Below are 24,614 nucleotides of genomic sequence, written 5' to 3'. Positions count from 1 at the left end.
ATTGGTCCGTCTTCTGTGGTTGGTGTCATAGACGGGGTCTCTCTCCGCTCAGAGCCACTCTTCAGCAGGTAGCGGATTTCCTAGTCTTTCTTCACCAAGAGAAGCTCCTCTCCGTTTTGGCAGTTAAGGGACATAGGGCTGCTTTAGCCCTAGTCCTAAAGCTGCGGGGTGTGGATATTTACTCTTCCATGGAAATATCCCTCCTTATGAGGAGCTTTGAGAGGTCTTAACCACCCAGAGAACTCAGGCCCCCTGAGTGGGACGTGACTCTTGTCCTAAGTAGTTTGACTCATGGACCCTACGAGCCTCTCCGAGAGTCATCAGACAGGGATCTGACCCTCAAGACCATCTTTCTTCTGGCCCTGGCATCGGCAAAGAGAGTAGGGGAACTTCATGGTCTCTCGTTTGATGTTAAACACTCGAGGGGATAGGGATCAGTTATGCTTGATTTCTTCCTGGGTTTTGTAGCAAAGACTCAGAATCCCTCGGTCCCTGACAATAGTCCTTTACGATCCCCTCCTTAGAGGACTTTACTGGTAATGATACTGAAGAGATGCTAATTTATCCTGTTAGAGTGCTATGGTGCTATCTGAAGAGAACTCGTCATCTCGGGCCTGAGTGTTGACACCTCTTCGTTAGCGCTGGGGTGACCAAGAAAGAAGTGTCCAAGAACACTATTTCTTTCTGGTTTCGTGAGGTAATCACGAAAGCGTACTCCTCCAAAAGAGATTTCAATACTGGTACCTTTCGTCCAAGAGCCCACAAAGTTAGAGGTATTGGTCCTACCCTTTCGTTCCGCAAGAACTTGTTGGTATCGCAGGTGCTGAAGGCAGGGGTGTGGTCCAATCAGACCCCCTTCACCTCCTTTTACCTTTGGGATATTGCTCACGGGTCCTTTGAAACTTTTTTCCTTGGGACCTGTGGTGACTGCTCAACAAGTTGTGTAGCGTACCCAGCTCCTCTAACGGGACAAGGTTGCATTTCGTCCTTGCGGTAACCATGTGAATGAAGAGTGAATGAGAGTGTGACTTGCTTCTCTTCCCCCTTCCTTCTTCTCTTCCTTCGGGCAAGGAGTGACGGTTGTCGCATGCTGGAGAGGGCGACAGATGTAGGTAAGCTATTTGACTATGCTCCATTCTTTCCTTTTCATTAGGGTTTGGAAGCATGTATCTGTCCCTTCCCTAACAAGGGGGGGAAAGTGGACAGCAGCAAGAGACAAACCCAATACTATATATTTGTCTTCTTGCTTCTGACTATAAGTTCTTGTTTGCTATTCATAAGAGGTTACACATGCCTCCCTTTTATGAAATGGTCCAGAGGTCTGGCCATTAGTCTTGCAGTGATCTCACTCCGATCTATGGACAGAGGGAAGGTTCCCCCCCTTGCTCTTACGACCAGGGAGGGAACCTTGGTTGGGCGAATACCAGTCTGTTCACAAGACTCAGATTCCTCTCACCAATCAGTGAGTCTTCCTTATGTAAAGGACCAAGGGTTTGAATAACGTGTAAGGACAAATCACAATTTTTGAATGTAAATTGTGCTTTTCCTAACTATACAAACCTGAGGTCCTTCACATATAGGCCCACCTCATGTCACCCCTCAATCTGTTCCTGGGCCTATAGCAAAGTGGAATGTTTAAGCGCAGTCAGGCGGGACTCCCAACTATCGGACAAGCAGTTACTGCCTAACTACCTTGTTATTAGAATCTTACAACCGAATTTCCAGCCTACAGTGAAAGTAATTTCTTATGTAAAGGACCTCTGGTTTGTATTGTTAGGAAAAATACAATTTACTTTCAAAAATTTTTATTTTAAACTATTAAACTTTTTTTCTAGGTTTATTAGTTTAAAAACTCACTCAGAAGATATAATATGCATTAGCAGAAGTATTACGGAAACTGAGACAGGCATAGAAAGCATAGCAGGTATAATATACTGAAAATACATCTCGCACTATGTATACACGATGTATACGATGAAATCATGTTTTTGGACGAAATGTTAATGATCGCTTGATACACAAGTGTACTATATGCAAATTATGGTTCTCTTGTATGCTGTATATTTTTGAGTTTCACAGATGTTTTCATTGGAAATAAACTATGCTTGTGTATTTATGGAGCAAGCTTCAGTTCCAAAATCCAAAAAAATCCAAAAACTGAAACGTGTGGTGCTGCCCTCATGCTGCTCAAGAAGTATTGGTGGCTGATTTAAAAAAGATCCCAGACCATGGAGGTTGCTGGGCCACAGAGTGCTGGATTTAAAGTCAAACTGTACATGAATGAAAATATAAATTTTATTTGTATAATGAAAAAATATGAATTTCCTATTCATTGATACGCATTTGTTTCTAGGGGAATACAAACTATTCCCTTTTATGTACGTACGAGTATTCCGCAGAGCAAACTGGAAACAGTCATTGTAACTTGATACCAATATTGGTAGGATGTTGCTCATCTGTGTAAGCCAGTTTTTTCTTTGACCTTTATTGAGGGAAAACATAGTTCAGTCGACCGTTGCCTATTTGCAGTTGCACCTATTCGCAGATTTTTCTGTGAAACTTATCTGCGAATTATTTGCAAAAAAATGGGTAATTTGCAGATTTGTTTGTCAAGATATATTCACTAATTACTGTATTTTCATGTTATTTTAGTGACTGAATATTTTTTAAGATAAAAAATAATTTAACAATTTTCAAATATATTGATATTAATGTAAACAGCAAAATATCTAAGATATTTTTTATTACATATTAAATATTAAAGTACTGTATACAGTAGTACTTAACTTCCAAGTGTTTCTCCATGTATGGTAGTTCCTCGCTGGACGAGTGGTTTTCGTGCTCGGCTGCCAATCCAGTGGTCCGAAGTTCGATTCCCGGCTCGGCCAATGCGGAATCAGAGGAATTTATTTCTGGTGATAAAAATTTATTTCTCTATATAGTGTGGTTCGGATCCCACAATAAGCTGTAGGTCCCGTTGCTAGGTGACCAATTGGTTCCTAGCCACGTAAAAATATCTGATCCATCGGGTCAGCCCTAGGAGAGTTGTTAATCAGCTCAGTGGTCTGGTAAAACTAAGATATACTTACTTCTCCACATATGGTAAAACAAAAACGGGACTGCTTCAATACTGTGTGAGAGAAAATGGATATACTTTAAATTAGGGTTAACTTGAATAGTTTTCACACTTACCTAAGCCATATATTTTTAAGGGTAATGTTGTAAGATGATTTTGAAATAATATTAAAGCGTTTGTTCATACGCAGAACAAACTTTCGGTTAAACAATAGGATAATCTTCTAGCGTCAAGCTGGGAACCAGTTGAAAACAATCAAAGATTTAAAACAAGGAATCTGTGGCGTCTGGCAACTCATGCCTATATGAGGTGGTTGTTGGTCACTGACCAAGTTTGGAACCTCGTGATGCACCAGTCTTTCTTCAACTGCCTTGGAGAGTTGTGTTTCGCTTTGCTCTTCTTTTCCCAAGCCGGTTTTTTTAATCATTGTCTGTGAATTGTTTCATTATATTCAGCCCAGAAGTTATGTGGACGTCAACATTTTTAGACAGCTTCCTTGTTTTCCGTGTTGACCTTCCTAGGGACAGATGCAAATTACAGTAGCTGCGACTTTTCCTCTGCATCATCATAGCTTGCATTTGGAGTGATATGCTGGTTCATCTTCCCAAGGGAGTATTGCCCCTTCAGGGAGACAGGGCCCAGTTGCTTTTGTTTTGTTGTATTTTACTTTCATTTTAAGATATTTTGAAAACATTTGGATTGACATTAATGTTTTTATGTATCTTTTATCTTCTCACATATTTCTGGGAACTTTGTAATGTTTTAGTCTTTCAGAATGTTTGTGTTTCGGATGTTAGAGACATAAGGGTTTGTGTTGCAGACAAGTATTTTTCTGCCAGGATTCAGCTGGCTGGCATAGGAGTACATTCCCACACTTCTTCAATATAAATTTTGATGCCGTACAATCTCTTTCCATAATTTTGGTGGGAGTGGGGCATAGGTTATACAGCTTAGTACGGCTCACTCCTGTCTTTCCCTTCACCCTCACATAAATATGATCCTTTTATTCTCTCTCAGGATAGAAATCTTCTTTTCTGAGGGAGAAAGAATACATATTACCTTTTTTTACAGGCTCTGCAGTTGTCAGCCCTGGTTCTCGTCTGGAAGTCTATCAGTGGTGGTGGTCGCCCAGAACTTGGGAGCTCTCTGCTTCGCTTCCCTCTGACAGAGATGCCTCTTCACTAATTTTTTATTTGTGTCTTTGTGCTGTGAAGAAGTGAGACTTTAGAAGCAGTCAGTACTGTTGGCTGCGTGTTCCTTGCTGTTTTTGGAGACCCTTTCCTGCTGAACAATAAAGTGTTGTCATGGTGGGATTCCAACATTATGACTGCAAAAAACATTGTTTACCTATGATGTTCGACTTGGTACCCTTTTGTCTTATGATATAATTGCACAACTGTTGTGTTTAATGTTTTTCTGCACTACACACAATGATCTCTCTCTCTGTAATGGTAATCTGCTATGTGACATAGACGGGCATGTGACGTCACGGGTTCTGCCAATTACATAGTTGACATTGCGTTGACTGAAAGACGATCTCTCCTATTTCTTCGATGATGGATTTCCATGGAAATTCTTCACTATCCGTCACATGTAAGTGTCCTGGGGAGGCCCTTTGGTTGCTGCAGGAGGTGGTAGAAGGTCTTTTTTTCGCCAACTTAGCTGTCACCAAGGCCCTTGACTTGGGCTACCAATCCGAATGTGGTTACATCATTCTCTTACATCTCTGCCTGTAATGTCCGCTTCGGTGACGTCTCTCCTCCGCCTGTTGCTGTGACATGACTTCCATTGCCGTCCAGGATGCCATTGCGGTCGGTTGTACACCCATCAGAAATGTTCTTCCTGGAGTTGGTTTATTGGATGGGCTCTGTGTTTTGTAGTAGGTGTCCCAGAGTTTCTAGCAGGAGGTGTCATAGGGCAAGACATCCGTTGCCTTTCCTCCTCCTCCCCCCACACCTCCTGTTGCAGGAATTCGAGTCTTGTGGTCTTCTGAGAGTAAGAGAGGTGTTTCTCTATCTTCCCAGTACGGACGTGACTCTCCCTTCAAGTATGTGAACGTGTTCCAGTCTGTGTTGATCTCCACTTGTATCAGAGTTCGCAGGCTAGTTCTTCGTCCCCTCGGCCTGTATGAGTTTGTCGCATAATGAGACGTCTCCAATTTAGGGGGAGAAGGTAAACATGGCCGTGCAAAGTCACTCGCCCATGTACATGATGAAGGTTCTACTCTTACTGTTCATTTTCCAAGTCAAGTTGGGATACCTTAGGCAGGAGTGATCTCCCTGATGTTCTCACTTATATCGTTCCACATGACACGGCTGTGTACGTGTCATCACTGGTCCGTGTACATGGTTCATCACTCGTCCATGTACTTGACCCGCCTTAGGCAGGAGCGATTTTCTCCCCGATGTTCCCACTTGTATCGTTCCACATCACACGGCCGTGTATGTGTGTCATTACTGGTCTGCGTACATGGTTAATTGCTCGTCCGTTTACTTGACCCATTGCTTGTCCATGTGCTTGATTCACCAAACATCCAGCTGCTTGATTTGTCATTTCATTCCACGTCTGTACATCAACATCCATGGTCGTATACCAACATCCACGTACTGGTACCAATGCCCACGTACGTTTACCAATGTCCACATCCATATACCAATGTCCACGTCCGTATACCAACATCCACTGCTGTATACAATGTCCACTTATGTGTACCAATTCCCATGCCCATGTATCAACGTCCATGGCTGTATTCCAGAGTCCACGTACGTTTACCAAAGCCCACGTCTGTATACCACCTTAATGTACGTGGTTTGTCGCACGACCATGTTCCAGTGTCTTCCTTTCCAAGTTGCATTATATTTGGGAGCGTAGTTCTTCTGGCAAGAGGTGACGACCTACTATGAGGTCATCAGGTACTTCTGTGCAAATGACAGTCGATGGATTCATTCAGTCATGCCATCCGGCTTTCTTTAGGATTCAGGCCTACTTTATGGTTAGATAGTTGGGTCTAGGCCAAGAAACAACAAGGAGGAGGAAGGTAAGGAAATGCTGGCCTTTCTGTTTTAGCCTTGCCTAAGTAATTGAATTTTTACCAGGCAAGTAGTTCAAAACTAATGTGATGTAGCCTAAGTGGTCGAGTTCTTAACCTAGCCTAACTAGTTCAAAAGCCATCTAAAACTAGCCAAAGTGGTTGAGTTCTTAGCCTAACAAATGCTGAGTTCTTAGCTAGCCTAACCAGTTCAATGCTACCATATCCATAGCCTAGCCCAGCTAGTTCACAGCTACTTTAACCTAGTCTAAGTGGTTGAGTTCTTAGCCTAACCTGACTAGCTCTAAGCTACTTTAACCTTGTCTAAGTGGTTGAGTTCATAGCCTAGCTTAACTAGTTCAAAACTACCTTAACCTAGTCTAATTGACTGAATTCTTAGCCTAGCCTAACTAGTTCAAGGCTACCTTAACCTAGCCTAAGTGGTTGAGTTATTAACCTAACTTAACTAGTCAAAGCTACCTTCACCTAGCATAAAGGGTTGAGTTCTTAGCTTAGCTAAATACATTTGAGTTCTTAAAGTTGGAACTGGTTAATTCATGAACTAGCATAATTAGTCTCATTAGTTTGAACCTTCCTTTCCTTCTTAGCTTAGCCTAAGTGCTTATCCATATAGGCCTGCGACACAAGAATTAGGCTAACTTAGAATAACATTAATTGGGTGCACCAGTTGAACCTTCCCTTGCCTATTTATCCTAGTCTAGGTGGTTGGGTCCTAGGCCTAGCCGAGATTGGGCAAACATATTTCTCCATATTTCTGCTAGCCTAAGTTTTGGAGTTCTCAGCCTAGCCTGCTGGTTTGAGATTATGTATTTTTGGGCATAATCTTCAAATACCCAGATGTTTTACATCTTGATTGTGTAAGATTTTCACATTCCTTAAGAAGTTAGCTTTGGGTTGGGTTAGGTTCAATTCCTAGCTTAACCTTCTATTTCATATGAATGACAAGATCAGTAATGTAACTCATTCTGGTGGTCTTATCTTCGAAGTAGGTAGGATCCAGTTTACCTCTGTTTATGTCATAATAAGGAATCACCTCAGAGGAAGTCTCAACTGTTGAAGATGTATGTTTCCTGGGCAGATTAAGAACTTCTATCGGTTCTACAGTGCAATTACTTTGTCATGCAAAAGTTGACAGTAGGAGATTTTGAACATATCTGTACTGAGATTTTTGTTTTAGGAGATCCCCATGGGGCATCCTATAGTCTTTTTGGCCTTGGAAGCCTTGTTAGACCTCTTCTTGATGATGGATTCTAGAGGTCTTCTATTCATGAAAACTCCTTTCTGCTGCCAGCTCCACTCATTTAACAATCGAGATGCACCAGTGTATGGTTGACACCTATTTGGAACTCATGGTAAGCTACATTTAAGGCAGGAGGAATGTGGTGGCTGATGCTGTAGACCTTGGAGTAAAGTCTTATGTATGGAGTGGTCTCTGCATCAAGATGTAGTGGTTTGCCATTTTATCCTTAGGGAAGACCCATGTTAGACAGACCTCTTTGCCTCTCACTTCAACAGGAAGCTGAAGGTCTACTTCTTGGAGGTCTAGGATCCTCTTCCACAGGCAGAGGATGCTCCTCAGCATCCTTGGCACAATCTCCAGGGTATGCATTCCCTCAGTTCTGCCATCAGGTCCTGGACAGAGAAGTCTGCCGTATCCGTCAAGTCCTGGACAGACTTGCGAGCCCAAGAATTTCAGTGTGTCCTTGGTGCTGCCTCAGTGTACACAGGCAGAGTGGTTCCCAGAACTTCTGTATCTTCTGTCAGCAATTCTGAGAGAAATCCTCCATTGGGCCTCTCTTGCCAGCCTAATGTGGAAATGTTCCACCAGTCGGTAAAATATGTGTTGCTTCACAACCGGAGACGGTTGAGTATCTCGTGAGAGCTAGAGGGTTTTCTTGCGAGGCAGCAGACCAGATGTGCAGCTATCTCAGGAGGTTTTCGTCAGCAGTTTACAAGGGCAAGAGAGCCACCTACTATGGAGGCTAGAGCATATGACATCAGAGGAATGAGTTCCTCTCTGACAATTATGAAGAGCTTGTCTGTTCTTGGGGTTTTGAATGCTGGTTCCTGGCTTTAGCATACCATGTTCACTTCCTTTTCCTGAAGAACATCGCTCACAGGTCCTTGGACACTTTTTCCCTTGGGTCCGGTGGTGGCTGCCCATCAAGTTATGTAGCTCATCCAGTGCTCCCAGCGGGACAGTATGTATTTTACCTAAGATGATTGTGTGTGAGAGAGAATGAGGGAGATGGCTGGTCTCCTCCTTTCTCTTTTGCCCTTTCTTCTTCCTGCAGATGAGTTGAAGAATTACAGAGTCTGTTGAGGCTAGAGCATATGACATCAGAGGAATGAGTTCCTCTGACAATTATGAAGAGCTTGTCTGTTCTTGGGGTTTTGAATGCTGGTTCCTGGCTTTAGCATACCATGTTCACTTCCTTTTCCTGAAGAGCATTGCCCACAGGTCCTTGGACACTTTTTCCCTTGGGTCCGGTGGTGGCTGCCCATCAAGTTATGTAGCTCATCCAGTGCCCCCAGCCGGACAGTATGTATTTTACCTAAGATGATTGTGTGGGAGAGAGAATGAGGGAGATGGCTGGTCTCCTCCTTTCTCTTTTGCCATTTCTTCTTCCTGCAGATGAGTTGAAGAATTGGACACGTCATAAGCTTTTACAGGTGAGTGTGGCAGCCATACTGGCTGCAGTTATTTGATTCATTCATATACAATAAACGAATCTGCTTCTCAGTAGCACTTACTCCTCTCTCCAACAGAATTCCTTTTACCTTCCTCTAATTTAATGAATTTGGACATCTCTCATTGTATTTCAACCAAGAAAGTTGAGTTTTTAGATACTCGTTTATCTATTCTCTCATGGGCTCAGACCCCCTTCTTTAGAACTTTACCTTCTAGGAAGGGTGGTCAGGTGGGCTGAACCCCAGCCGATTCAGGATACTTGTACCTCCCTCCAAGTATAAGTCTATCCTATTGTTATGACCAAAGGTTTGTTCCGCATATGAATAAATGACAAATTTTGTTATCAATTTGTATTTTTCATAGCTAACAAACCTAAAGTCTTAATGTTAACTGCCCACCTCTAGCCTGCCCCCTCTCTCATATCCTGGGTTGGAAGAAAGACTGGTGCATCACGAGTTTCCAAGCCTGGTCAGTGATCAATATCCACCTCGTATACGCATGAGTTGCCAGATGCCACAGATTCCTTGTTTTACAATCTTTGATTGTTTTTAACTGGTTTCCAGCTTGGCGCTAGAAGATTGTCCTATTGTTAAGACCTCAGGTTTGTTAGCTATAAAAAATACAAATTGATTAAACAATGTATCATTTTAGGTGATAGTTTAAGGTATATTCTGTGTAGGGTGCTAGTTTAAGGTATACATTTGGTGTTTGAACTATTTAAATAGCCAATTATAAGCATTTTTAGAGGAGGATGTCAAGTATTTGTGGATTTTAGCTATTTGCAGGTGGTTTTGGTCCCCATCCCCCGCTAATACCGGTGGTTGATTGTATGCTATGCTCAAGGTGAATCTTTTATACCCCCTTGTATGTATGGTAAATTGTTTCTTTGTGTCATGTATGCTAACTCAAAAAAACAAGTGAAGGATAAAGGTTTATGGGATGGAACTCAAAAAAACAAGTGAATGATAAAGGTTTATGGGATGGATGTGGATCTCCACTAGTTTTGCTCTTTTGCAGGGGTTGGACTTGTAAAACCATCATTGTCCCTATTGATTAGCAAATCTCATGCAGATTTTCCACCCCTTCCTTCCCTTCTGGTGGATGGGACTTTGCTGAATAAGAGAAGCCTTGACTATTCTAGGCGTAACTTTTGACTCGCATCTTACTTTTGAGAAACATCTAATGAAAGTTTCGGAAAATCCTCTGCGAAAGTTAGTTATTGTTCGTAAGGCAACCTGTTTTAGGTCATTTGTGGTTCCATTACTATTAGAATTCTTTTCTCCAGTGTTGATGTCTGCTTCTGCCAGAGATTTATCTCTTTTAGGTAGAGTGTTTCTTGGTGGTAGGTTTCTGTTTCCTAATATTAGCTGTTTCTTGGTGGTAGGTTTCTGTTTCCTAATATTAGCAGTTATGACATGTTTGCCAATTTCTCATCATTAGTTATATTTAAGTAAAGATCATTCACATTCACAGTTGATCCCTGATCCCCTTTTCCTAACAGTAGCAACCATATTTGCTGAATAGCATCACCAATATGCAATAAATGTGCCTCACTGTCAAACTTCTCAGTTCCAGGGTCCTGAGGTCCTTTATTCCTCACACCATTGGACTGTGCGACAGTTTTCTGATGATGATGTTCAATTAGAACTTCAAAAATTCAAGTTACACTTTCATAGTCTACCCCGGGCTCCATAAGACAGACCAACCAATTTACAAAGAATTCTCTTATAGTTGGTCTCAGCCGATATAGCACTTGTTGGCACAGTGATAGCATATAATAGCATATAAAGGATTCAGGACAGGAGGACTCTATCTTCTGTCCTATAATGAGTGCCTAGGCTCAATGTTGTACTTGCACAGATGTGGCAACAGCCTGTTCTGGCCAACTCCATTGCACTCTGTTCTGTCCAAGAGTTCATTAGTCCCCAAGTTAGGCTCTGGAAATTGTGCTCAATTATGCATTCTTTCACCTCATAAAAGGGATTTTGACGTAAGGAAAAATCTATTTCTGGGCGATTGGCTCGTGTCGCCAGCGAAATATCCTTTAATCTATTATTTCTAGGGTAAATGTACTAACACATACCAGAGAATAAATAAATAAAGAAAAAGGTCAGTACAACTGACTCGCTCACCCTCCAAGAGGGTGTCGGTATGAACACTATGGCGAGTGAGACCACTACCACGAGCCGCTTGCCAATAGAAATCTCCCACTACAAAATCCCCACAAGAGGGGAGCCGACCCACAGAGTGGGCAGCAACTACTACTACTCCATCCCATGCTGCCGACTGCTGCGCCTCTGGTGGCCATCCTGAAGTTAGCAGACAATCTTGAGCGATGGGATGGGTAGGGCGGGATTTCGCTGGCGACATGAGCCAATCGCCCAGAAATAGATTTTTCCTTACGTCAAAATCCCTTTTCTGGGCTCAGCTCGTGTCGCTGCGCGAAATCGTACCAGAGAAATAGCACAAGATTGTAAAGAAAATTCAACTAAACAAAAAGAGGTCTCAAATAAAAGATAACATAAAAAGAAGGAATATAATTGCTAATAAATATACATATACACAATGATACAAAATTAGAAATATTACTTAAATTAAACTTAATGCTAATAATATTTCTTAAAATTAACTTAATTTTTACATATATACAGGGCTTACATGGAATATATGTTAAAAGCAGTATCTGTGTATAGATATGTACAAAGAACTCAAAAGCAATTATAACAATAACTTGAACAGAACAAACTTCAATAATAATAATATATGAAGGGAATGTATATGACTTAATATACAAAACCCGTAACCATTGTAAATAAGATGTATCCCCTAGCATAAAAATAAGGGGATCACATCAAAGAGATCAATACATACAATCGATTGTGAGTGCCCCTAGCAAAAAAATAAGGGACACCCACCATATCACCATAAGAGCAGCTAAGACCCAAGGTAAACGTAGATGAACATGACAGGCATAGACGAACTGTTGGGTGAGACAGGTAGAAAGGAGGACTGGATCTTCTACTAAAGATTAAGCAGAGTCGGGGGAAACTATGTTACCCGCCGCAACTGCTGAAAATTTCAGAGCTTCCAAGGACTTTAAGTAATGACGCTTAAATACTGTCGGCGATTTCCATCCAGTATATTTTTCAACTCATCGAAATTCATATGTTGGAAATAGTTAATTGAGGTGGCTACTGCCCTGACATCATGTGCTTTTGGGAAAGAGTCAGGATTGGCTTGCTTAATAAAGTACAGGATCTGCTGCCTGATGCCTTTAATAGATAAAGTACCACCTTTTTCTCTCTTAAAGAGAGGACCCGATGAGGATGAGGAGGTCCTGGACAGAAAGGCTCGTAAGGTCGATACTGGGCAAAGAGATATATCTTGTGGAAGGGGTACAACCTTCCATGGTTCCCACCTCATCAAAGGATCTTCATTCTTTGCTATAAAACTACGTTCCGGAGAAAGTAGCACTTCCCCTGTGGGAAGAAATTGAATATGATCCGGATCTCTGGATAATGCCGACAGTTCTGAAATTCTAGCTCCTGAGGCCAAGCTTAATAAAAATAGAGTTTTTCTTAAGAGCATTATAAATGAACCTGTGTCATTATTAGTTTCTGAAGCCAGCTTTAGAACATCATTTAAGAACCATGATACTGACGTAGGCCTTACAGAAGGTCTAAGTCTAGCACAAGCCTTGGGAATAGACGAGAAGTAGGAGTCTGTCAAGTCTATGTTGAAACCAAATTGAAAAATCTTTTTCAAGGCTGACTTGTTTGTCGTAATGGTGCTAGCTGCTAAGCCTTTTTCAAATAAAGATCTGAAAAAGGATATAGCTGAATTGATTGTCATGATTCTAATATCTGATTCTCTCAGGAAGGTTGCTAACTTTTTGACAGCAGCATCATACTGTCTCAAAGTTGAATCCCTTTTATCAGATTCCAAGAAGAGAATATTTTGAGGGTCAATATTCGCATCTCTTTTCGCTGCAAACTTCATGAAATCCATAAAGTTAGGTTTTGAGAATTCCTGAGGAAGCGAACACAGTCTTCGTTTGCACTGACTGGGAGAGCCTGGGACTGGGAATTCGAAGAGGGCGAAGACCCAGTTCCAGAATTAGAGGGTACCAATTGCTCTTCGGCCAGTCTGGGGCTACTAGAGCCACTTGACCCTTGAATGTCCTGAGTTTGTTCAGTACCTTCATGAGAAGATTCACTGGAGGGAAGACATAAATCTTCTCCCAGTTGTTCCAGTCTAGGGCCAGGGCGTCCGTGGCATAGGCCAGAGGGTCCAGGTTGGGGGCCACATAACATGGGAGTTTGTGGTTCGCTTGGGATGCGAAGAGATCCACTTGTAGGCCTGGAACTCTCTGAAGAATCCATTGGAACGAACTGCTGTCCAGTGACCATTCCGACTCTAGAGGTACTGATCGGGATAGAGCATCTGCTATGACGTTTCTCACTCCAGCTATATGGGTGGAGGAGAGGTGCCAACTGAACTTGTCCGCCAGGGAGAAGATGGCTACCATGACATGATTTAGATGACGTGCTTTGGAGCCTCCCCTGTTTATACAATGGACTACCACTGCGCTGTCTAAGACTAGCTTTATGTGCGAGTACTTCGGCGGACGTAACCTTTTTAGAGTCAAGAACACTGCCATTGCTTCCAGTACGTTTATGTGGAACTGACGGAACTGAGGTGACCAAGTTCCCTGAACTTTCTTGAACTGAGAATATCCTCCCCAACCGCTTAACGAAGCGTCTGTGTGGATGGTAATCCCCGGAGGAGGAAACTGAAGGGGCACTGATATCGATAAGTTCTTGACTTTTGCCCACGGGCGTAGTCGATTCCGTAGAATCTGAGGGACTGAGGATAATTTGTCCCTGGACCTGACATTTGCTCGTGAGCGCCAGATTCTGGTTAGGTCTTTCAGTTTGGCTTTCATCAAGATGTTTGTCACTGATGCAAACTGGAGTGAACCCAGGATCCTTTCCTGGGTTCTTCTTGACGCAAGTTTGTGACTCAGAAATTGCTTTACTGACTTCGCTATTTCTTTCCTCTTGGCTGATGGAATCGACAGAGTATGGGAGGATAGATTCCATTGAATGCCCAGCCACTGAAAGTTTGACTCTGGAGTGTCTTGACTTGGTCCTGTTTATCTTGAAGCCTAGATATTCCAGGAACTGAATCACTTTCAGTGTTGCTTTGTGGCATTCCTCGACTGTTGGAGCCCAGATTAACCAATCGTCGAGATACGCTACTACCATAACCCCTTGCGATCTTAGTTGTTGAACTACCACTTCCGCCAACTTCGTGAACACCCTGGGTGCTACGTTGAGCCCGAAAGGAACTACCTTGAAGGAGAATGCCTGATCTCCTATCTTGAAGCCCAGAAACGGACGGAAGGGCCTTGCAATAGGGATATGATAGTAAGCGTCTGTAAGATCGATAGAGGTGGTGACGGCCCCACGGGGAAGTAAGGTCCGTACCTGCGAGATCGTGAGCATCTTGAACTTGTCGCAGCGAATGGCTAAGTTTAAGCGGGACAAGTCTAAGATTACCCTTCTTTTTTGTGAGCCTTTCTTTGGAACGCTGAACAAGCGCCCTTGAAACTTTAATCTGTTGACTCTCGCTATAGCTCCTTTCTGAAGGAGGTCCTCCGCATACTCCGTCAATTCTTTGGATGGAAGTTGGCGGAAAGGTCTGGATGGGGCGGGTTCGCTACCCAACTCCAACCCAGGCCTTTTGACACAATGCTTTGCGCCCACTTGCTGAAATTCCACCGGTGGCGGAAGTGAAACAGCCTCCCTCCTACCTGAAAGTCCTCATTGGTGTTGGTAGCCTCCGCGGCCTCCCCTGAAATGCTTTCCTCTATTAAAGGACCCTCCCGATCCTCTCTGACGAAAGGATCGCTTACCTCTGCCTCCCTTACCCGAGCGGTCATACTTCTGGGAAGCCTGGCCCTCGAAGACTTGATTGAAGGCTGGGGAGAGAGCGTAAGAGGTGGAGGGTTGAGGCTGGGGGGAAATGACATAGATAGGCTGCGATTGAGCCTTGGAGGTAGAAGGTTGGGCTGCTTGCACCAACGGGACAGCTGGAACAGGCTGGGTAAAGTGTGGCTGTTTCTTTTGGTAAGGCTGGAAACGTCTGGGTTTCTTCTGAGCCTTACCTCTGACAACTTGATCTTGGCGTCTCTTGGCCGTAAGACCCCAACGATCTTTAAGGCTTTGGTTAAGCCTTGTAGCCTCTGCTTGGACCTCCTTCACCATCGCATCTGGGAAGAGGTCTGCTCCCCAGATGTTCGATGCAAGCAACTTATTTGGTTCATGCCGAATCGTTGCTTCTTGGAAGACATGTTTCCTACAGTTTGTTCTAGCCGTGGCGAACTCGAACATATCAGACTGCACCGTTTGAGTCAGTGACTTGGTGATCAGCTTAAAAAGTGGCTCAGAACCATAGGAAATGGTAGCCACCTCGGTCATGGCCATGGTATTGATAGATCTGGCCAACCTAGACTTGGCATCAAATTCTGCCTGAATGAGGCTATCTGGAAGTCTAGGCAGCTTCTCACCAAACTGCTCCATAGCACAGTCTGGTTTGAGTTTGCCCGCAGAAAAAGTGTTGGGCAGATCTTCCCACAACTCACCGGCTGAGGGAAGTAAAGGAGACGTAGGGTCCGCTTCTTTCAGCTGAGGCAACGAATCCCCCTTCTGGGCTGCTGGAATGGTAACCGTAGCAATCTTTGTCAAGAAAGGGAGCGGGGTACTCTCTTCCATTGTAAAGATTGTGAAAGGACTCTTAAACGGCTTTATTTTCGTGTTCGAACAGTCCATGTCCCCTAAACACCTGAGCCATTCTCTTTGAGCCTGGTCTCGTGAATAGAGGACTGTTTCTTTAGGTACCTTATCGTCTCGAGTCATGGCAGAGGTGGTGAGCCTGGCGTAGCCGATGAACGGAGGCTGAAGGTCTTCCGGGTAGAACTCGAAGTCTTCAATCCTCCGAGTTCCACATTCCGGGATAGAAATAAGCCCGTCCTGGAAGGGGGCGTATGACGCTACTCTCCAAGGATTGTTCATACTGAACGGAGGTAGAGTCATACGGAGGCAATTGCGCTCCCCCTGTGCTGAAGGGTGGGGGAGAAGCTAGCGGAGCTTGGCTCAGTCCGGCGATAATGTTTGTCCTGGGAGTTGATCCTATCAGACAACCGGGAGAACATCTGTTCCATACTGGTTTTTAGAGACCCCACCAGATCGCCCACTTGTTGCAACAGGCCAGCGTTGGGATCCAAAGCCGGAGCTGGCTGCGGAGGTGGAAAACGGGCCGGCTCTGAAACCAAAACCCAAAGGTAGTGGAACGGTTGACTCCGCTGGAGTGTGTGATCTCTCCCTGGAGGATCTACTCCTAGAGGATTTGGAGCCGGACCCGGAAGCTTTAGACCTCTCTGCTCCGGGGTTTTTAGCCAGAGACTTACGAGATGATGATGACGCCGACGCCGTCTTTTTAGACGACGACGACGTCTTAGTCAAGGTTTTTACTGCTTGTCCTTTGACCTTAGGTCTAACGGAAGCATCAGGAGAAGTATAAGGTTCTGTACCTGTAAAGCCTTGGAAGGATGGAGAGTTTGCAGGGGTAGAAGATCCAGTGGCACCCAAGGGCATCCCTTGGGCGTCCAACGTACTCACCTCGACCAACAGGTCGTCTACACCTACCATGGGTTCAATGTTTAGATCTAACGTCGCGACTTCCGAGGAGATGTCCTGGCCTGGATCCGTCAACGAGGCAGCGAGCTGTTGTTGGATGAACGCAATAGTCGGGCCGCCTCTGCTGGGTCGACGTAGCCCGTTGACTTGCCTCCGGGGAAGATCAGGACCGCCAACCTCTTCTCGAGAATGTAGGGCATACCCTTGGCGGCGTTCTTCCCAAAACCGCCGACCCAGGCCCGCAGGGTTGCCAGTGCGGTGTCCTTCACAGCCGGAGCCTGGAAGAGAGGGTATTTATTAGTTTTTTAAGATTAAACAAACTTAAAACTAAAACTAAATTAAAAGCTTAACTTAAAATTATAGGGGATGCGAAATCCCCTGTATTTTTATCTTAAGTTTAAGAAAGATTAGAATTTTTTAAAACTTAAGAACTATAACGAAGTAGGGACTGGCTAACGGAGTTGGAAATACTTACCCCGTCTAAGAGCTGGCTCACCAGATCATAACAGATGGTGCATGTCTCGTGATACCAGACTTGGAGGTCCCCGTGCGGAGTCGCGCATGGAGCTTGGGACCGGCAAACTTCATGTCCACAGGGGTCTTGAAGCGTGGCGGTGCATCCCGGATGCTCACAGTTTGGTGGTCTGTAAGTGAAAAGACACATGAGCATCTTAAAGGCTATCACTTACAGGCTAAAGGACAGAAGAACTCCGCTGCATGCCGGAGCTCGGAAAAAATTTGGGCATAACCCCTCCCTTACCGCCTGAATAGGCTATAACCCGGAGAGATCCGGTGAGGCAGACAAGGGAGGGGGGATGGTTTAAGGTAGCTTAAGATAAACTTACTTAGTTTAACATAACTAATTCTTAAACCTATAAAAATCGAACGTACCGGACTAAGTCCAGTGCGTGGCGGAGCGTGTCGCGACCTCAGCGCGACGGAGGGGTTAGTAGAGACCAACTGTATGCCTCAGTCCACCCTGCGGGGTGAACTAGCACCTTTCCACTTGGATGCCGGAGCTCCGGTAGAAAAGGAGCCCCAGTAAGGTGGGAAAGGGCGAGAGGGCACACAGACTCGCGCTAGCAACGGAGCGACGGAGAAGCGACGGAGGGGGGAAAGGCCAGTCCCCCCCCCCTAGCCATCCGGCCGGACCGAGAAGCTGGAGAGGTCGAGTCCAGTCTGGGTCTGTCCCGTCCCTCTACTCCCTCCGCCTGGGGGAGAGGGAGGCAGGCTCGGGTATGCGGAGCGAGCGTGGGCAGACCAACCCTCCCCCCGGCCCTATGGAAGAGCGGGAGGAGGGAAGATGACTGGACAGGCGTCTGGCTGCTCCGTGATCACGTAGTGACCACGGGGCGGTAACAACAAAACAATGAAACGATAAGGCCTAGAATACACAACCGGCTGATCAGAGAGAAGCTATAAGGAAGCAACCGAACTGAAGAGCGGTAGCGCATGGGCCCTATGGGCCATAACCTAGGCTAGATGAAGCCAGACGCCTACACTAACAAAAACATAATAAATTAAATAAAACATTGAAAGAAAGAAAACAAATTAGTAGGAGAAAAAATCCAGGAGTGTACGACTAACCCGAAAGAAAGTCTACCACTCAAAGCTAGCCGGGGCCGATACTAAGAGCCGTGGCTAGGGTCTGGATAGAAGAAGCCTACGTAAGGTAAAAAGACATGCATGCATGACATAAACCGCGTAGACTGTACCCTAAAACAAATAGGATGACTAAAAATAGAGCGTACTAAAGTAAGGGAATGTTCTGGGTATGGAAGACCAAGAACGAACCCGCCACGAGGCAGAACCATGCTGCCATGCTTCCGACCTAGAGTTCGTATTTATACCTAAAAAACGGCAAATACTGACTCAAGGACGGAAAAAACCAAATAGCAATAAACATTGTACTTAACTTAGCTGCTGCGATGGCTGCACGCTCCATGATGAGTAAATCCAAAAATAAGGGCACAAAAACACAGAGCAAAAAAGGGCACGTGTATACAGTGTGCGCTAACTGAAAAGGATGGCCACCAGAGGCGCAGCAGTCGGCAGCATGGGATGGAGTAGTAGTAGTTGCTGCCCACTCTGTGGGTCGGCTCCCCTCTTGTGGGGATTTTGTAGTGGGAGATTTCTATTGGCAAGCGGCTCGTGGTAGTGGTCTCACTCGCCATAGTGTTCATACCGACACCCTCTTGGAGGGTGAGCGAGTCAGTTGTACTGACCTTTTTCTTTATTTATTTATTCTCTGGTATGTGTTAGTACATTTACCCTAGAAATAATAGATTAAAGGATATTTCGCGCAGCGACACGAGCTGAGCCCAGAAAATACCAGTCAAGCAAAGTACAGTAGAACCCAGGTCCTTGACCTCATAAAATACCAGTCAAGTGAAGTACAGTAGAACCCAGGTCCTCGACCATATTAGAACTCGACATACAGTCAATTCCCATATTCGTGTTCTCAAGATTCATGGACTTGCTCATTTGCGGGTTTTCCCATTGATAAATATTAATTTTGTGTATTATGATGTTATTTTTATGACTAAATACATTATCATGATACAAAAATTATTTACGTACTAATTTTCAAATATTAATATTGATTAATACTGTATAAGTTTATTAAGATTAAATGATATTAAATAATAAAAATTCTCTCTCTCTCTCTCTCTCTCTCTCTCTCTCTCTCTCTCTCTCTCTCTCTCTCTCTCTCTCTCTCATACTGAGATGTATGTTTTTTGCATGATAAATAAATGATTTACTAATTTTTAAATAATATTAATGCAAACAGCAATAATATGGAATCATTAAAGCAAATACTTTAGTGAATTAGTAAGATTTGAGTTTATAAATCAAAGAATTATGTAAGAATGAAGGAAAACCCAGTCTTTTAACATAGAGACTTTGAGAGAGGAATGAGGGTGGAGCTGTCACAAATGTCAAGAAACCTGACAGCAAGGTTGGGGGAGTGTTATGATCTTAGTGAGTCTCTGATAATTGCTGTCATCTTGGGGTCAAAGGATATACTATTGAAAATTTCTCTCTCTCTCTCTCTCTCTCTCTCTCTCTCTCTCTCTCAATCCCTTGTAGAAAAAAGATTAATATAGAATGAAAACTTAAAGCTATACAAATTGAATGAATACACATTTTACATATACGGGCAGTCCCTGGTTATTGGTGGGGGGGTTCCATTCTCGGCAGGGTGTTAATAAGTGAAAACTGCCATTAACCGAAACTCAGTGATTTATGGCACCAAGTTTTGGTTAATGGTGCCTTTGTTAGGTATGTTATGGCACCATAACTCTATTATTGGCACCATATGGTGCTGATAACCAAAACTTGGCCTGTTATGGCGCCATAAATTGCCGATTTTATGGCACTAGGCAAGCACCAAAACCTGATCGCTATTAACCGAGTCCTCCAATAACCGGGGGCTGCCTGTATATATATGAAAAATAAGGCAGTTCCTGATTACTGGCAGGGGTTCTGTTCTGATAACCGGATTTTGGCATTGATGACCAATTAATGGCAGCTCTGTGAGGAATGTAATGGCGCCGATAACTGGAAATTGGTGAATTTCGGCGCTAGACAAGTGCCATAAAACCAGATGACCAATAATCAGGGACTGGCTGTGTCAGGAGCACTCGCTGAAAATGATCCTCATATTGTCTGCGGGATTATGTAATCTTTTGTCTTATTTTTTCACGTTTGTGTATGTCATCTGTAAGCAAAGGACTTCAATTTGGATGATGTTTATATATGTCATCAGTGTGCGAAATGGTTTACTGTTGTTATTGTTGTTATCCTGTAATTATTGTCATTACAGAGATGGAGAAGCTGCCCGACTAAGAAGATTTATTAATTCTTGGCAGTCTGATGTCCAAGTATGGTTACATGAAACTTCGGTCAGTAGCCTTAAAACAAGACCACCTAAGATAGGAGAGACTTCAGTGAACATATTTTCTCCTGGAAGTGCCACAAGTCATATCAAGAAAGAGCTTCATTATGAAAAACCAAGTAAATCTTTATTGCACACTGTCAAAAAAGATAAAATTGATATAGACAGTTCCCAAAGTTCTGTTGGTTGTGAGACTAATATAAAATGCAAAACTGAAGAAAAAAAAATTTTCACAGTTAAAATTTTGAAACTTGGCATATTACAAGGTAATGCTGCACTATGTGAGACTTGTGGAGAATATTCCAATGAATTTCTTAAAAGTACTAAAGAAGATATTAACAGCAGTCCTCAACAGTTCAAACTGGCAGAGTCACTCAAGTATTATATATACTTCAATTTTGGAGATAATATGCCTCCTAACCTCCATCCAGAAGACAGATTAGCAATATATGCACCATGGTAAGTAAAAAAGTCCCAGACTTGTTGAGAGGTAATTTTTTTACCATTAGATGCAAGTGGATTGAACATGAAAAGAGCAGCTATTTTACTTATACTATGTTACATTTTATTAATTAATTATAATTTCAGAGTATTTATAAAGTTTTAAGTTTTATCTTTTAAGTATATCATATGAATGGTTATTACAGTTTGAAATGTTACCTTTTATATTTAATTTGCAAAATTAGTTCTAATTATTTTTAAAGTGTGGTAATTTTATTTCTGAAAAATTTTGTCACTTGTAATTGTGGATGGAAGCAAATTGAGTGGGTCATAATTCTGGGATAATCTGTACTGCTGTTTTCTTGAAACTTATGCATGAATGCTAATATATACACAAGTTCCTACTCTTCTTCTTCCTTCCCCGTTCTTTTTTTATTTCCTTTGTTTCTAGGCCATGGGGATCTCCTGTACCATCATCCTCAGCTGCATTATTAATCAGATAGTTTTCATTATTTACAATGTCCACAGACAAAGCATGAAATGTGTGGGTGTAAAATATACTGCTGGAGGATACAAAGAAAAGAAAATGTGTTCAAAGTGGAGGAATTTGCCCAGTGATCTTATTTTACTTCATCTTTCTCATAATCTGAGTCAGTGTATTGTTTTTATCTACAGTAATTATGAGGAATAGTATTCCTATTCAGGAATATGTAACAGATAAAAGGTATAATGAGGAAACTGTAGAAGTACCATGTAAAAGATGAGGTTATACTACAAACTATATGCAGTATGTAGATCTTAGGGAAAAACTTGAGTGCCAAGGAGAGCAATTAACTGGGCATTACAAAAGAAGTGGGTACTACCAAAATTCAGTAAGTTTTTTGTGTTATTTTGCTATAACATCAGATCTACAGGGAAGAATGGCAGGTTTATTAGAAGAATTTGAAGCAAATATTGGTGTATGCAAAGACAAGCAGTTAGATGGGCATTATAAAAGCAGAGGGTGCCAGGAGCACTCAGTAAGTTAAGGAATTATTGGTGACTGTTGCAGATCAGCACTAAGTCCTTTGTTGTTTATCATACTAATGGACGAAGCTAAAAATTAATGAATTAATTAGGCCTCAAGGGAGCTCCTATATGCAGAGGAACTCTTGTTAACAGCAGACACACCTTGGGGGATAATGCTTATAGTGTACCTTGCAGTGCACTCTGTAGACAGAACTGAATGTTTTACTTTTCTGGTGCTCCCCGGTAGGTTGTGATGACCATAAGTTGTTTACATGGGATATAAAAGGGATTTTGACGAAGGAAAAATCTATTTCTGGGGGAAGACCTGTGTTGCCCGGTGAAAAATCCCTGTAGCTCATTTTTCAAGTATAAATACTTCTAGATATACCAGAGAAAAAGCTAGCATGTTATGCTGAAGTTACTACCCTCAGCGCGATCACCCCGAAGGGTGTCGGTATAAGTAAAGGGGCGTTGTGGAAACCACAATACACAGGGCCTTCGCCACTTAGAAGATTCCTTCCCAAAATCCCCTTCCGCGGTGGGAGCCGCTACAACGAAACCCACGGACAACTCCTCTCGCCACTACTACTAATACCCACGCGCTCTTCTCATTCCTGGAGTAGTCCTTTTTTGCTTGGATTAACCAGGGTAGGGAATGTAAAAAATAATAAAGGGTTGGGTTCACCGGGCGACACAGGTCTTCCCCCAGAAATAGATTTTTCCTTCGTCAAAATCCCTTTTCTGGGATCGACCTGTGTCGGCCGGTGAAAACATAACAGAGAATTATATCCAAGCTTAACAGATATGTTTCCAAAAGGGGGTTAATAAAACCCAAAGTAAGATTAAATAGAAATTATTTACTACTAAAGTTGTATAAAAATAGAATTACTTATGAACTAATTAAGCCTTAATCTACTTCAACTATAATTAAGCCTTAATCTACTTAAAACTAACATCATAATATAATATGAATTATAAGACTGTGAAGTCAAATAAACTGGAAGTTAAGCAAGACACAATTGGTATGGCCAATAAGGCACTATCAAGTAACTATTTACACTATATATAAGCTCCGGTGGCTGGATGAACAGGTCTAACCCAGCCCGGAGAAGAGGATGGTGGGAAGTACGAGCGAGTCATGTAGGTAGGAGAGAGTGAAAGGGAAAGAAAAACAGAAGGGAAAGGTAGGATGTCAACCCTGATCTTCGGGGAGGACTATGCTTCCTGCCGCCACAGTTGGGAATTTAAGGGCCTGTAGGTTCTTCAAATAGTGGCGTTTAAAAACTGCCGGAGATTTCCAACCCGTGTATTTCTTCAGGTCCTCAAAGTTCATATTTTGAAAGTAATTAATAGATGTGGCAACTGCCCGGATGTCATGGACATGTGGAACTGAGTCCGGATTGGCTTGTTTAATGAAGTAAAGAATTTGTTGCCTGATGCCTTTTAAGGTGATTGTACCATCTTTCTCTCTAAGATATGTCAAAACTATGAAATATATGGTAAATGTGCATACTTAGATGGATATGGGGATGATTGCAGAGATCTGCATCCAAAAATATGTAAAAACCTAAAAGAAGGAAAAGGATGTAAGTTCGACAAAAAATGCAAATATATGCACCCTGTAGCCATGATCATAATAAATAAATAACCAACCAAGTAATAAAATCCAAAATAAGAAAGAAACAAATAAAGAGAGAAATCAAGAATATCAGGTAAAAGAGAAAAGCAAACCACCAATGAGATATGCAGAGGTGTCAGCAAAAAATTTCAAAGCATCAGCTCCGAAATTCTACTCAAGAGATAATAACTGTATTTATTATGCAAGAGGATATTGCAGAAACGGAGAAAATTGCAGATTCAGACACAAAATGAATAATTATGATGAAGGAAGATCAAATATTATGGAAAAGTTGGATTTTTTAATGTCAGAATTTCTGGAAATGAAAAAAAGAACAACATACCAGAACAGGAAAGAGACATGGGAAAATCCTTATTACTACCAGTATTAAATGAAGGAGAAAACGCAAACCATCATAGTGATGAATGCGCAGGGTTTAGTTACGAGTAACTCAAAAAGAAAAATAGAGTACTTAGAAGAACTAACCCAAAATGAAAAGAAAATAGATATAATGAATATAAGTGAAACCTGGTATTCCCAAGAGACTGGGAATGATGATCAAATAAAAGGGTTCCAAACTTATAGATCAGATAGAAAAAATAGGAATCAAGGGGGAACCGCAATATATGGAAAGACAAAAAACAAGGAAAAATATATGAGAAATATAGTAACTCAGAATGTGAACTAATAGCGGTAGAATTTGAATCTGAAAAATTGATGAACATAGTAATATATAGACCTCCTAATACTAAAGAGTTTGACTTAATAATTGAAAAATTGGATGATATATGTAGAAATCACAAGGACTGGACTATTCTCCTATCTGGTGACTTCAACTTTCCTTTCGTAGAATGGAAAGAACGAATAGGAGATTGTGGTTGACTTATACATATAAATAAAAAAGAGAGTAATAGTAGTGCAGAAGATAAGAGGCAATTTGAAAAGCTATTAGATATGCTACTAGAATACAACATTCAACAAATAAATCACCTGCCAACAAGAAAGGAAAATACTTTAGACCTAGTATTTGTGAACGAGATGAATTATGTTAAAGAAATAATAGTTTATAATGCGAATATTTCAGACCATAATGTCATAGAATTAACAGTTCATTCCAAAGCAAGTGAAAATA

The 24,614-nt window shown here is 42.4% G+C and overlaps 1 protein-coding gene across 1 annotated transcript in view; it reads left to right on the top strand.

Moving 5' to 3' along the window:
* The window catches only part of LOC135216180 (uncharacterized), a 535,405-nt gene that overhangs the window by 153,275 nt on the left and 357,516 nt on the right, over positions 1 to 24,614 (top strand). Inside the window, exon 4 of the mRNA XM_064251313.1 lies at positions 20,344 to 20,874. Within this exon, the coding sequence (XP_064107383.1) occupies positions 20,344 to 20,874 (531 nt within the window). The remainder of the gene's footprint in view (positions 1 to 20,343; positions 20,875 to 24,614) is intronic.

The sequence above is a fragment of the Macrobrachium nipponense genome, chromosome 6, assembly GCF_015104395.2.
Source record: "Macrobrachium nipponense isolate FS-2020 chromosome 6, ASM1510439v2, whole genome shotgun sequence".
Classification (NCBI taxonomy): domain Eukaryota; kingdom Metazoa; phylum Arthropoda; class Malacostraca; order Decapoda; family Palaemonidae; genus Macrobrachium; species Macrobrachium nipponense.
Note: the sequence above shows the minus strand (reverse complement) of the source record. Positions and strands in the feature narration are given on the sequence as shown.